This window comes from Dryobates pubescens, chromosome 1, assembly GCF_014839835.1.
Source record: "Dryobates pubescens isolate bDryPub1 chromosome 1, bDryPub1.pri, whole genome shotgun sequence".
Classification (NCBI taxonomy): Eukaryota; Metazoa; Chordata; class Aves; order Piciformes; family Picidae; genus Dryobates; species Dryobates pubescens.
In genome coordinates, this window is record NC_071612.1 from 13,935,791 (window position 1) to 13,950,553 (window position 14,763).

The 14,763-nt window shown below is 45.9% G+C and overlaps 1 protein-coding gene across 4 annotated transcripts in view; it reads right to left on the reverse strand.

Annotated features, from left to right (window-relative positions):
• The window catches only part of LEF1 (lymphoid enhancer binding factor 1), a 70,960-nt gene that overhangs the window by 29,746 nt on the left and 26,451 nt on the right, over window positions 1-14,763 (reverse strand). For all 4 annotated transcript variants that reach the window (XM_054161706.1, XM_054161713.1, XM_054161692.1 and 1 more), the window contains exon 4: window positions 172-304. In XM_054161706.1, the coding sequence (XP_054017681.1) occupies window positions 172-304 (133 nt within the window). The remainder of the gene's footprint in view (window positions 1-171; window positions 305-14,763) is intronic.

Sequence of the window (14,763 nt, forward strand, 5' to 3'; positions counted from 1 at the left end):
TTAAACAGCCAAGTTAAATATCAGCATCGTGGCAGAATTGCTGTCTCCGAAAGCAGGCATGCGCATCTGGAACCCCCTCTCCAAAATATGACAAATAAAGCTCTGCCAGAAGCAGGGGGGCACTGGGACCACCATGCATCCCCACACTGTGCTGGGAGGTGACAGGCTTACCTTGTTTGGAGCTGACGTCGGAGGGGATGTGAGATGGGTGTGACCCTGGGGAAAAGTGCTCATCGCTGTAGGTGATAAGAGGGGTGAGGGGGTGAACCGCATGAGAAGGCTGTACCACTGGCACCTTGTTTGACTGCAAGAGAAGAAAAGAAATTAAATTAGTTGTCAGCCAGGTGGGGCTTCTGCATTAAAGATAATAATAATAAAAAAGACACTTCTAAAATGAATGAAATTTTTACATATTTATGTTACTGCAAGGAGGGGATGAATAGACAGAATGACACTGGGGGGGGAGGGGGTGGATGGTAACTAGATCTGTTGCCTGAATCAGCATCCTTGAACCACTGTTGCCTAAGGAGTGATGTGGGCATTGAGGAAATGCAGGGAAATGGATGTGGACTGGGAGCAGGAGGAAAGGTGTTTGGGGGACATGGAGACAGAGCCAGGGATGTGGCAGCTGGAGACCTGCAGGGCAGAAGGAGCACCACGTCAAGCAGACATGCACTGTGGACCAAGGACTACCGCCAAAGCATGGCAGACCCAGCAGAAGAGCTGAAAAAACATTTTGGTTACAATATAAGCATTAAAAAAGGGATTAAAGTGTAGGTTTGCCACATCTCCAGCCTTAAGAGCAACACAAGCTTCTTCAGCTTCACTCTTCCATTGTTCTCCTGCACAGCTGTGGCACAGCACAGTGGGGACAAGGCCCTGCCATTGCCAGAGGGTACATCAGATTTTTGTCCTTGCAAACAGTTTGAAATATCTCAGCCTGTGCAGCAGATTGCTGAAAACCCACCCTTAAAAGCCTAATTTCATATATAAGAGGTTGGCAGTGGCCTCTCAGAGGGACCATTTAGGGAGGAGATTCGCCCAGGGACAGCTGGGAAGCTTCTTGCCACATCAAGCCATCAGAGTGCTACAAGTGCCTGAGAGGGTCCTGAAATGGATGTCATGAGGCAATGTCCACACAGTTCCCATCTGCAGTTCCCACAGTAGTGCAGGGGAGGGGGCACTTGGTGTGATGGAGAGACATCACCTAAAATCACACTCTTGTATCGAGGCTGCAAGACAACAGGACTTATTAATCCCAATGAAACACTGCTGTATTAAAGCTGCTCGAAACACAGGTCTGCCCTTCCCATGGCAGGACGAGCTGCAGCAATGATACCAGCACGTAATGGGAGCTTCTCCTTTTTACCTCATCACTTCACCCTGCCACTTAGCAAATATATCTATGGCACAAACAGGTTTTCAATAATTGTTTTTTTTAACAGAGGCAATCAAAACCCCTGTCCTTCAGACAGAAATGCTGATAAAACTCACCAAGGGTAGCCTGTCAAATACAGCAAAGGTAGCCTGTCAAATATAGTGAATTATAAACAAAAAAGAATTCAAGAGTCCAGTTAATTCTCTTTGAGCTCACTATTGAAATCCCAGCATAAATAGATGTTAGGACAATACTCCAAATACAAATCCAGGATTTCTCTGGTCTTCTGGAAGCAGAAGGGTTGTTAAATGGACAACCAAATTTATTGTTAAGGCTGGTAGGAGTAGAGGAAAGGGAGCAAATGGGAACCAGTACAGTGCTTTCTGCTTGTCTTGTTTCCAGAGCACCACCTTAAGGAACTTGCATTAGTAGGCAGTATCTTCTTAATGTCTGACCTATCCCTCCAGTCATATAGCTCAGAATCTGGTGCCATGAATTTTTGCTAAATTATGCTATCCTTGCTCTCCTCTTAATTTTACGGTTTTCAACACAGATTTGCTTTCCTGTGGGAAAGAGATAAGAACCTGAGGATTTTAATTTAAGCTTCGGCCTTGTCTTATATTTCGCAAGACGGAGAGAAAGCAGCGCTAGTAGGTGTTTGAAACACAACAAGCATTAGGTCCATTTTTGTGACCAAACAACAAAAGCAATATGAATTCTCAATAATTACCTATGAGTTGAGTCTTAAAGGGGGTAGCTTATTCATCTCCCTTGTTTGCATAAATTTAGCAAAACCCAGATGCCAACAAATTACAAATCAGGCCCGAGTCTTTAGCTGAGACTTGCAAGGCCAGCCCACCATTCAACAATTACTTTATCAACAACAAAGTGTGCATTATGAATAAAGATCAAGCAGTAGATGTATTTGGGTCACACACACACGCAGCTGCTAATCAGCATTAATTTCTCCAAATTTAGTAATTAACATTTTGTATTATGCTGGATGTAATTGCCATGCACGCCCCCGGTATCAGGGATGCCTTGCTTTCAGAAATCGCCCGTTTGTACTTCAAGCAAGCCAATCCCCGTACCGCCTCTCTCTCCAGCATCCTGCAGATTTGATTTTATTTTCTAATTCTCGGCACCTTATCCCCTAAGCCCACGGCAGCGGCTTTCAATGGGCAAAGGAGCCGTGAGAAGTCAGGAGAAAAGCAAACCGCTTGTCAGCAGACTTAAAATTAACATATAAACAGGCTGTATCTCCCTTAAGAGCATTTGGGGGGTCTTCAGAGCCAGAAACTGGGGGAAATAAATAAATAGCAACAATAATAAAAAGCTCTGTGGCCCACCTGGCCCACACTACTTTGGACCTAGGGAGCTAAATCCTCCTGGGCAACCCAGGCCTGTCACCAGGCTGGGGCTTGGTGGGAACAGGCTCACTCCCTCTGTTCCTGCCAAGATGACCACAGCGAGTGGCAGGGAGAAAACACACGATGACATGTGCAAAGCAAAACCAGGATGAGAAAGGCCTGATGACACATTTTCCAAAAGCCCTACAGATTAAATCAGTTCTGCTACAGATTCTGCTCCACAAGGCTACCCAGAAGGGTTATCTGGGCCCTCTTCCCGCTCAGCTTCCAGGGCAGGAGATCAGTCTCCTATGCAGACCTGGATGACCCTCTCACTGCCCTCTCAACTCCTACCCTGGGGCAAGGGGAGAAGCATATTGGCCCCATGAGTCCCAGGGCTAGTCCTACAGATGTTGGATGCTGGCCTGTACCCTTTTCCCTCATGTTGTCTGGATTGGACATGATGACACAGAAGCCTCTTCCACTGCCTACTGCTCCAGGCCCAAAGGCTTCTCAGGGCCAAAATCCTACCTCATGCTGAGGTACAACACAGTGCTGATTACACTCCTCCTACCACAGCCCAGAGTCTTTGCCCACAGTCTTCCTCCTTCTCCCACAAACATGCCATCCCTACTATGTTTATCTCCCCAAATCCTATGAAGATGGTGCATACAGCTGCAGAAACACTTGACAGAGACCTGAACCCAGGGACCACTCCTCTGGGTCAATGCGTGAAGGGTGAACTGGGGCCCTCATGCTTCCCTCAGCACCTGCTAACCAAGCCAGCAGTCACCACAGGTCTCCCCAGCATACTGGTGACATTTACATCTAATATAGACATGGTTCACAGAGCACCTTTTCTCCTCAAAATCTCTTGCAAAACCTAGTAAGTCCACATACTTTCCATGAGACCATAGCAAAATTGCCCATTGTCCTGCACGAGATTCTTCAATACACCTGATCCACCCATCAAAACATAGTATTTTGGTGTAAGTTGGTATTTAAGCAGCTTCTAGGAACACAGTAAAGCAGATGAGGATGCAAACCTCATTTCCAAGACAATTTCAAGAAGCTGGATGTTCGTTGAAATGGCTTCTAACACAACTGTGATGTATGCATGTGGTGTACTACCACACCACATTAGTTTGGTTCTCTTCATTAAAATGTGAGCCTAAGCTTCTTTACACAACGTGGAGAGTAAAGGAAATTGAATGTACAGCCTATGCCAAGATCTGCAATTTGGAAAAAAAGAGAAAAAACAACTACAAATGAGGACCTGTGGTTTACAAACCTGGAGGCCTTCCATTATACTTTAAGGCATCTTGTCATGCTTGCAGCACAACCTGTTACAAAGGTTAATGTTTAATGGCAAAGGGATCACCCATTCTCATTGGCCTGAGGACACCCAGCTGTGCCCCACAGGACCCAGCTCAAAGGGACACTCACTCCTGCTTGACTAAACCTTGGTGGCCTCTTTCACCGAGGTCACTCACCCACCAAAGCTGCAGTCTTGCAGCACAGTCTTACAGCACAGTCACATCCTCCGAGAATTTTCCTTGCACTCAAGGCACCTCTCTCTCCCTGTCCCTCCCCCGGGCACTTCTGCTTCTTGGACATTTTCTCATCAACTTGGTCTTCACAGTCAGTGTCTTTGATTCCTCCCAGGCATGTGCTCAGGTGAAGTGAGGCAGTGCAGGCAGGGGATGGTTCCCTGAAGGGACACCAACAGGGCAAACAGGCAAGGCTAGGAGAATATACATATACTGGAAACAGCAGGAGCTGAATTATTTGGCCAGTTAAGGCTAGGATGAAACTACTACTTGGTTTTACAACTGACCTGAAAAAAACCAAAATCCCTCATAAAATGTTGGTGGGCAAAGGGTAAGCGCTCAGAGGGAAGAAGACTCTGACCCAGCAGTAGGCATTATCCCAGCAGGAGCTTCGCTGTGTGCTGCACACTGGTTTAAAACTATTGCTGTGTTAAAGTAATGCAGGAACAACTGCCCAAATCATCACAATAGCAAACGTTTCCCTTGCAAACAGCAGTCATTATGGTACAGCTTGACCCACACTCAGGCATTTTGGGCAGAGGAAGAATGGGAGGAAGAAATTCCCTGTCCATGGCACTGGCACAGCTCTTGTCAGGTGGCAATGCCATACCCAGATTCACAGAATTACTCGACATTTTGAACCTGTTCCTGTCCTTTCCTCCAAGGAGTACACTTTGAGACAGTTTAAATTAATCCTCAATGAGCTGATGGTGAAACACTGCCTCTCAGATTCGGTCTGAATCCAGGAAATTTCCCTTGTTCTTGAAATGCTTCTGAAGAAAACCAGGATGACGAGAAAAAGATAAACCCCAAGGCCTTCCTAAAGAGCTAGCTACTGCTTCAGCAAATGCCTGCACCTGTAAGGTATCCTGTGTGCAACAAGTGTGCAAAAACTATAAAAAGCCTGAGACAGCCATGGCAAAAATGCCTGTAGGTCAGCGCCAGGCGAGCCAGGCGGCTGGCAGCTCCTGCTGGAGCTGCAGGGACCATTTGTTCCAGCTGCTGCACAGAGAAAGATATTAAATTAACGACCCTTCAAAGGACACACATCTACAAAGGAGGTCAGAGACAGGCAGGGAGGCTAGCAGAGCACAGCGAGAAAGTGAGCCCATGCACACAAGGCCCAAGCATCCCTGGGTCAACATCCAAAGAGGTGCCAGGTTGGGTTTTGATCTGTTTTTCCTCTTTTCTTTAAACACAAAGCTGCTTCTAAAAAGCCAGAAAGGGCCACAGCCTGTCTACTTTTCACCTCCTGTCAACAAGTTGTGCATTTGGTATAGGCACAAGCAGATGGTCTTATCAATTCAGACTAAAATAAGCCAATGGAAAAAAACCTTAAGGATGGAGAAATGCATGCATTCCTTTCCACTCCTGAAAGAATAGGTCATTTTGCAAAACATAGCCTCAGGTTTTTAACAGCAAATGTCAAATGTGTGGGGAAAACACAGTAACACAAAGCTCCTCAAAAAATCCCAACAAAACAATTATCCCCAAACTCTTCCACTACTGCTATAGAAGCACCTCAAAGCCAAAGGAACAATGATTTGTTGGAAGATTTGAGGATACCTTGACCTGAAGAGAGAAGCAAAAATCCATCCCTTTTTTAGCCTATTTAACTTCTAGTTTCCAGAGCCCTGAAACCATCCTTAGACAGAAGGTTTTAGCAAGCCGTTTAGGATGGCTGTTTCAGTTGCCCTCTCAAAATAGAAATAGCATTTTAATGGCTAAGTTAACTCTGCATTTATGCCTTTGCTGACCAGCTATTGTAATAAAAATGCAAGGTCAAGAAGAACGTAGTTTTGGAGCACTCTCAAAACCAGGCCCATGTCCAGGTTCACCATGGGTAAGCTTTACAAGGGACCAGAGATGGAAGAAGAGGTTCTAAGAGCCTCTGGGCCAGAGCTCGTTACCAATAGATGAAACAAGCTCATCAACACCAGGACTAATTGCAATTACAATTTGCCACCTCCCTGGGAGCCATTGTACAATCCCTTTACACAGACAACTTTGCAGAGATGCAGCAAGCTCCATATAGAGGGAGCCCAGGTCACTGCCCCCAAACCATTTATTTAGAGCAAATAGTTTTATGTCCAAACCCAATCTCCTTGAAGAGTCTTGACAGACAGATCACTTTATGCTTTTCAAAATCTTTTTCAATCATTAGAGGGTTCAGTTGGGAAAATGACATAGCAGGTATGGAGGTGGCGGATTTGTAGCCTTACTATTAGTGTCACCTGAAGCTAAAAGGAGCAAGGGTGGGAAAGCATGCTCATAGGAATATTCAGTTTAGAGAAAACAGAGGCTTAGGACTATTGTGATCTATGAAAGCCAAATTTAAAAAGGCAAAGTCTTTTTAACCTGCTTCACAACTTAGCAAGCAGAGGCCACTTATCTCCCTAACCTTTCGTGCTCACAGTGGGGGTGACACACCAGGGATTCACCACAGTTATGAGGCAAAGCGAAATGATCCATCCACTCTGATACAAAGGTTCATGGCTTTGCAACTGCTAACACTTATTCAAAACAAAACTAGAATCAAAATTGCATGTTGAAGGGGTAAACTGATGGCCTGCTCAGGTCGCAAAAAGTCCTCTTCCCAACATACTGTACTCAGTGCTTCACCACATAGTTGAGTTCTATTTAGTACTGGCAACCAGGAAAAGGGAGAGCAAGAAAGTTACAGTCATTTAAAGCTTCCCTTACTCAGGCAACTGCAGAACCACAGCATCCCAGGGGAGCCTCTGCAGGAGCAGCATCAGCAGGCAAAGGAGGCTGCCCAGACAACCTTTTTCTTTGGGAAGTCCAACAGCAGGCAGCTGTGGCTACAATGCAGCTCCGCAACCAACAGTGCTGTACCACCATCTGTGAGCACAAGGATCAGCACCTGAAGTGAAAAGGGTGTCTAGGCTGGAAATGAAGGCAGCCTGTGAGGACAGGCAAGAGGAGTTTGAGCAAACCACTCTGCCTGAAGACTGGAGAGACAGCACACACAAAAAACTTCAGTACAAGAGCCAGGGGAGAATTGCAAAGAAAAGAGTAAATGCGATTTGATAAAGCCTGGGATAAGCATCTATCTAGACGGATTACAATCAGTAACCGGATTCAGGTTAATTGCAGTGCTAGTGAGAAACCACTGTGTTAATGGCTTGTCTACAGTCTTGTCTTTTTCTGACTTCCCTCCCAAACCACAGCCCCTTCAATCTTGGAAATTTGTATAGAACACAACTGTAACAGGGTTTGTTTTTGTTTTTTTTCCTGAAAATTTGTAATAAACATTTGAGCTCCCTCAAGACAGCTTTAAAAACAGGGGTGTTGAATCTCTGACAGAAACAGGCTTTATTTCAGGTATTCATTAAGCACTACCATGAAGTGATTAAAACACACCCAGTATTAAAATAGCTTCATTAGAAATCCCCTGCTATCTCCATTTTCTTCTCTCCCGCGACTTCTTAATTTGTTTGTTCTTGCCTGCTCAGGAAGGCTGTCAGGAGACCTGGAGTGCTGGTGAACCACACAGGGAGCCAGGCAGGACTTGTGAGGCTCCGATGGGGAGAGGACAAGCCCATTTCTCTTCAGGTACTGCAAGTTCACAGATACACAGATTGCACTTTTCTTTTTGCACAGCCCGTTACTTTCAGAGCTATCTGCTAACAACTGACAGGGCATTCAAATCGCTAGCAAAGCCACATGCTCACCGGGAAAGCTTTCCCTGTTATAATATTTTGCAATGTTTTGTTTTGTTCTCCAAATTCAGCAGTGAGTCCTGTCTGATGCCAATTAATTGCCAGTAAACATCCCACAATTTGCCAGCCGATGCTCATTTTAAGCTCCGGTTCCCATGCGATGATCTGTTTAACATTGCCCTGAACATTTAATCTTTTTTCCCTGATGTAAATACATGCACCAAGAAGCCTGTACTCAACAAGTGGCAGCCTCCAGCATCAAATCAAACACTCGACCTCAAGGGTCAATAAGCACTCCCAAAACCTGGTAAATGGGACTACTGGCACATGGGACAGAGCACTCCTGCTTCTGCCTGATGCATCCTTATCACACACAAGCCAGTAGCATTTCATGATCTACCCACAACTCTTTCTGCTCTTTACTGACCAAAGGCTACAGAGGCACCACAATGTTTTAGCAAGCCCAGACTCAAGCCTCTGTGTCACTCGCAGGGGTCTGGTTTATTAATTTCTTTAATGATAAGAACCACTGGCCTAAACCATCAGATGAAGCCCACGGCACATCAGAGGAACTGGTGCCCACCGCCCGGCAGCTTGCCGGGGCGTGATCAGTAGTGGTGTTATGTGCCAGGAAGCTCCAGGGGTTTTGGGTGGGAGGAGATGCAGGAGCCAATCCCAGCATCGCCTCCTGCGCTGCCCACAGCTGTTCCCTGGGGACAAACCTGCTCTGGTTTATGTCACCAGAGCTGTCTGCTTAGTTAAGACAAAGACACAAGCTTGTATTGCTTGCCTCAAGGTTATCAGGATCCCTGCTCACATCAACTCTGGCATTTTCTCCAGGGTACTCGGACCCATGAGCTGATGTGCCTCTTCCAGGCAAAGGAATGCACTTCTGTCCAATATTCAAATTGGGGACTGCTATGCATGCTTGAGCACCCACTTAAATCCAGCACAGGAACAGCTCAGGCAAGTGAAACACCATCTACTATATAAACATACATGTTTTGTGTGAAAGCAGGCGGTGCAACTGCAGCCTCCTGTTCCGGCAGACAACGTGCGTCACAGGATGGGACGACTTTTCCTCATTGGCCTTCTCATGTCCCACAGGATACAGACCCAGGCTCCTGGGGGGAACCAAGAAAAAAACCCATCCTGCACCCTGGTGACAGGAAGATGTCTTTCAGCACTGCACACAAACAGTGGACCAAAAGTGTTTGAAACAGGACCTCCGTTAAACGTATATACACTAATTCTATGTTGCAGCCTATTCAACACCATATGCCATAACAAAGACCATCAGAGGCCCAGAAGACTGAGAAATGGGGCAGCTCCTATTGGAGCAGCAATTTTTAAGATGTGCTTGAATATTCTCAGTTAAGAAAATGTGACAGTACCACATGCATTGGAAAGACATCTTAGCTCTGTCTTGTAGGAGATAAGGACAAAGGTTCAGGCACCTGTGCAAGCACCTGACACACCTTTACATGTCCAAAACCTCTCTTCACCATACCCAAATTTGCAGCTTAGAGATTGGTTAGGCAGCAACTGCTTACTTCTAGCAAAACAGACATCCGACTGTGCTGGCCATGCTACCAAACTTAGCTGACATTTTTCAAAGTACTCCTGCCTCATCTGGCTTTGGAAAAAAATAAGACATAGAAATGGATGTGAAGAGGGAGGAGCACTGAATTTGACGACATTGATGACTCCTCAGCCTGTCCTTACTCCCAGCAAGCCCTGCTCCCCACCATGCCATTGGCGCTGAAAGGCTCCTGAGGGGAAATTGCCACTGAGACAGATCCCTTCCAGCTCCAGAGTGGGAGGAAGTGCTACCCATGCTTGGCCAGGATGTGAGGGATTTTAGCCACTTCGGGGACATTTCCCAGCAGAAGTGAGCAGACCAGCTCAAAATCTGATGTCAACAGCCAGGACTGTGTACCTGGTGTTACGGGTGGTGGGAGCAAGCAAAGCCAGGTGGGAACAATGAAAGATGCTCAGGGTATGAAGGAAGCACCAGAGGGGCCACTTTTCACAAATTCAAGGCTCCCAGGCACTACTGACTCTGCATACACACTGGAAAAAGTTTTCAAGTAACTTCCCTGAGTCCAGCTAAACCGTATTAACAGATTTATCCAATAACATGCAAATTCAGGTTTTAATGAAAAGTCTTTAAGTCCAAGCTCTAAGTGATTTGGACTTTTCTGCTAATGGCATCTGCTAATGACCAAAGATTTAATGCATCAAGTCTTAGCATACATCAGTGCAAACAATATAACCATTTAGTGGAGGTAAAAGTCATCTCATTAGACATCCATCACTGGATGTGGGCAAGATGGTCCAAAGGCTTAAAATAAAATATTCATTTTAAAAGTTAAGAAAAAAAAAATTAAATAATTAAAAAATTAAAAATCCCTGAAAACGTATAAATGATTAGGCCAAAAGTAGCAGCCTGCTAAAGCTTCACTAGGATTGAAAATGCAAACTGCAACGTTTATCTGGAGGTAAAACGCATTTGCAAGTACTTAATTTCTGCAGCACTGTTCCACAGAAGGCAAAACCAATTTTAACAGGAATTAAAGCAACAGGGCCCTCCAGAAACAGGATGTCTCTTAGACAGGTTATTTGAACCATCAGTAGAAGGTCACAACAGGAATTATGTCTCTACCACATTGTGCAAGGCGATTTCAGTACAAACAAAAGCGTTGAAAAGCTACAAACTTCGTTTTTATAGATCGGTCCCACAAGGGTTCGTCAGGTCAACGAGGAACAAAGCCACGCTCTAAAATTATATTTATATGCAGCTAAAAATATAAAACTCACAGCACACAGATGAGCAGAGAATGACTCGAATGAGGCATGAGCACAGAGGAGCGGGGCTGCAAACACTTCTTTTGCCCTGAACCACTGATGCCAACTGTTTCGATTGGACTCTTAAGCAGTATCAGCGAACTACCGCACAGCACAACACTGCTGGCACTGAGTGACCAATGCATGATCTAAATGCTGAGTGGTTTTAGACTCGTTTGCCAAACGGCATCTCAGAAGATACCAAAAGTGACCAATGGCTCCCAGCCATGGACTGCTGGTGCGAGGATGGATCAGGTCAGAGGAGTTCTGTAATTGCAACGGACCTGTGCAAGCTGCCAGCCTGTTTGCAAGAGAAGTGGGAAAAGGAAAGGAAAAGGGGTACCGAGAAAATATGGAGCACCCCACCTTGGTACCTGCTGTTTCCTAGGGCAACTGAGAGAATATTTCTCCTTCTTTCCCACAAAAGCAGACACAGCAACATCACAGCAAGCCTTGCCTCCAGCTGCAGAGAGGTGCCAATGAAGGAGCCCTGGAGCCCCTACACTTGGTCTGGGGCTAGATCAGCCTCTGAGAGCTGCCTGTTGATGCTGAAGTATGCCCCCATAGCCCAGGGAGTTCTCAGCACCCCGTGATGTGTTTTTCCCACTCTTGGTGGCATTTGCTCTTCTCTGGCATTGCTATTAGCCACATTCACCACACATCCTTTCCTCTGCCCCACCACCCTCTGCTCAGCCTTGGAAAGCTGCCTGCACCCTTCTGGTCCTGCTTGGCTCATTTTACTGCACAGCAACCTCAGGCTTCCCAAAATCTGGCATTTCTTTCATTTTTCAAGACTCTACCCATGCAGGCACATGGTTGTCCTAGGCACTGACCCAAAGGCTCTTCCATGCCTTGGCACCTTGTAAGATGGGGGGAGACAGGGAGAAACATGGGGCTCACACTCCCCCTTCCCATGCCACTTGGTTTGGTCTATGACTACTAAAGCTCCTTCCCCGAGTTGGCCACAGGGCTTAAAAAATGGTTGCTGGTATGCACAATGCTTGTGATGCCTTCTGAATCCTGCATAGGATATTTCTGCCTGCTCCTAGACTTGAAGGGTTTTTTGTTTTCATATTCTTTATTATTACTATCATCATCATCATCATCATCATTCAAGAGTTGCCCTTAAAGATTTAAAAATCACTCTTAATAAACCAAACAAAACCCCCCAAAACACCAAACAAACAAACCAACCAAAAAACTAAACAACAAAAAACCCCACCCCACACCCAGCCCACAACCTAAGTTTTGTGCAGCAGGCACCTACATCCTCATAAAACCCCTGGGCTGTGCTTTATAACATGGGTTGAAGTCTAAACATTGTAAAGAATGAGCCTAAACTGCCAGATTGCCCAAGCCTCCAGTAAATCACCCTTCCAGATGGGCTTATGGCTGCACATAGAGCCTTGCTAGTAGCAATGAGTCACTGCAATTAGATTTCAATCCTACTAAACTCAACAAACATTATAGGAGAGTTATGCCCCATTTCACTAGAGAGGCACTTCTGAAATTTGCCATCACCCCATCGTTGTCAACAGTTTGATTTTTTGGTGCAATTAGTGCTCCCCTGTGCAATTAACTCCCCCTGCCAAAGCAGGGCAGAGGAAGAGCTGGACAATTTCTTATCATTGCTGTGTCCCTCCTTAATACTTTTCCTTGCAATAAAGGCTGCACTTGGAAGAAATACAGCTGTGTTAGGCTCTGTAAAACAGCACCAAACAATTTACTGGGAAAAAAAACCCTAGCTCTTGCAGGAGAGCTTAGGGAAGCATCCAGCCCCTCTCTTCCCTCCATGGCTGACAGGATGGATGGACAAGAGGGCCTGGGAAACCCTTTCTTTTTTTGGGGTGTACACATGAGGTATCTACATGAGACCTGCCTGTTGCACACAGCCTGCTGCAGTGCAGTGAACCCCAAAACTACTGCACCCCTGGCAGGAGCCACATTTGGGACTGGCCAAACTCAGTAGGCCACACTCTCAATCTGGTGAACTCTTCAGCTGCCAGCACACACCGGAACACAGTCAAGGTCTGCAACCATGCACAGGAGAACGCTTGTTATTTTTCCTTCTGTTCCTTCCCACTCTCTCTTTCCCCCTGCTCCCAGCAGAACCAACAGACTCCTTCCTCATTCCCAGTGTGGTATTTCAGAAGTCATGACCAGACCCTCCACTCTCCCCTCCACAGGGAGCATGCTTTTTAGCTCAATGTTCTAGGATCTGAGAACCATCTGGAGGTTGGGCAGCAGAGACAGGCACTCTTGCTGCACCCTCTGCAGATCCTACACACATTTTCAGTTTGCTTGAGAGGCTGCATGTCCACAGCCAGTCACACCGTTTGCTGCCTTTATTTGTGGATGAGATCAATTTTTACTGCTGCTGTATTCATGAAACAGGTTGGGAGATAGATTATGGGACATCTATTTTAGACACTTAAATGAGGAATCAAGTGCTATCTTCCAAAAACTCCAAACAACAAAACCCACCAAGCAAAACAAATATTTTCCCCTTTTGTGTTATGTAAAGGTACATTCTGCTGGAGAGAAAGCACATTTAGTTCTCTCTTACTCCTATCCTACAGGAGAAGGATATTGCAACCTCATTTAAAAATAAAAATTACCCTAAATTTCAGGCTGGTAACATGATTTTGCCATCTCACAGGTGCTGGGTCACGGCCAACACACTATCACATCGTGGAAGGCAGGCAGAAGTTCCCCCTGCCTTTCGTGTAGTTTCAGCACCTGTGCCTGAAGACAAAGCTGGCAGAAACATCACACCAAACAATCAGGCTCAGGACAGTCAGACCCCAGCCACAGCCAGAGACAGGACTCTGAGCCACACAATGAAACCACATCACCATGACTCAAGGGGTGCAACCCATCACATTACCAAACTAGCATAGATATGAAAATACGGCATCTAATGTATGAAGGTGGAGATGAATTTGCTCATCTCGGACATCTCTTCCTTCTGCTTGTCCTCCCCAGTCCTCCCTGTCCACACACAAATGTAGGGGATAACCACCTCAAATTGAGTAATTAAATTCCAGACTATAAAACCGGTGAGACAATATCCTCTCGATGGAAAATACCATGGACAATGTCTCATATGCCCAATATTTTGGAACTTACCACTTGCACAAAATTAGGAGCTGAGAACATGAGGAAAGCAGCTCCTTCAGTGCGGCACAGCTTTTCTCAGCACCAAGCTCTGGCACACTAAGTCTGAGGAAGGAAATGCTGCCACCCCCACAAAATTATTTTTTGTGAAAACAAAAAACCCAACACCAAAAAACCCCCACCCAAAACACACAAAACCAAAGCATCCTTCTTCTTTATAAAACCCAGGCCAGGTGTTAGGTGCTCTGGACACCAAGCCAAGGCCAGGCTGGCTAATCTGTAGGTTCACTCGTTAAGAAGATAAAGGATTTCAGCACGGAGCGGCAGCCTGGGATGTGGGAGCTGTGGGCTGGAGGAGTGCTGCCGGCAGCCGAGTGTCACTCCTGGAGGAATGCCTGACCTTTCCTGGGGCTTTGATCATGCTGGCTCGCAGCGTGAGATAACCAGCCCTTTGCAGAATCCGGAGGTAATAAAAAAAGCAGCTTTGAGGCCTCGTGTTTTTGCAGGGAAATACTTACCTGTGTTCCCAGCACACTGCCCAATCCCTACCACCACCCTGCCCAGATACCAGCCACTTTAAAGCCAAATCCATCACTGTCAACTGGGGGACATAAAGCATTCAGGTGAGTTTTTAGTTCTTGTTTAATTTCTCTTAATTGAAGAGGGTATTTGTGTGCCACAGCTCTTAGACAAGATGCATGTACAGAGATTGAAAAAAAAGAGGAGGACAACAGAAGTATGGTCTCCAATTAGTACATCATTAAGCTGCAGGTAGGGTAATAGGAGGAGAAATTTTCTACCTTACACAAACAAGACAGCAAAAGAGATAGAGCACAGAA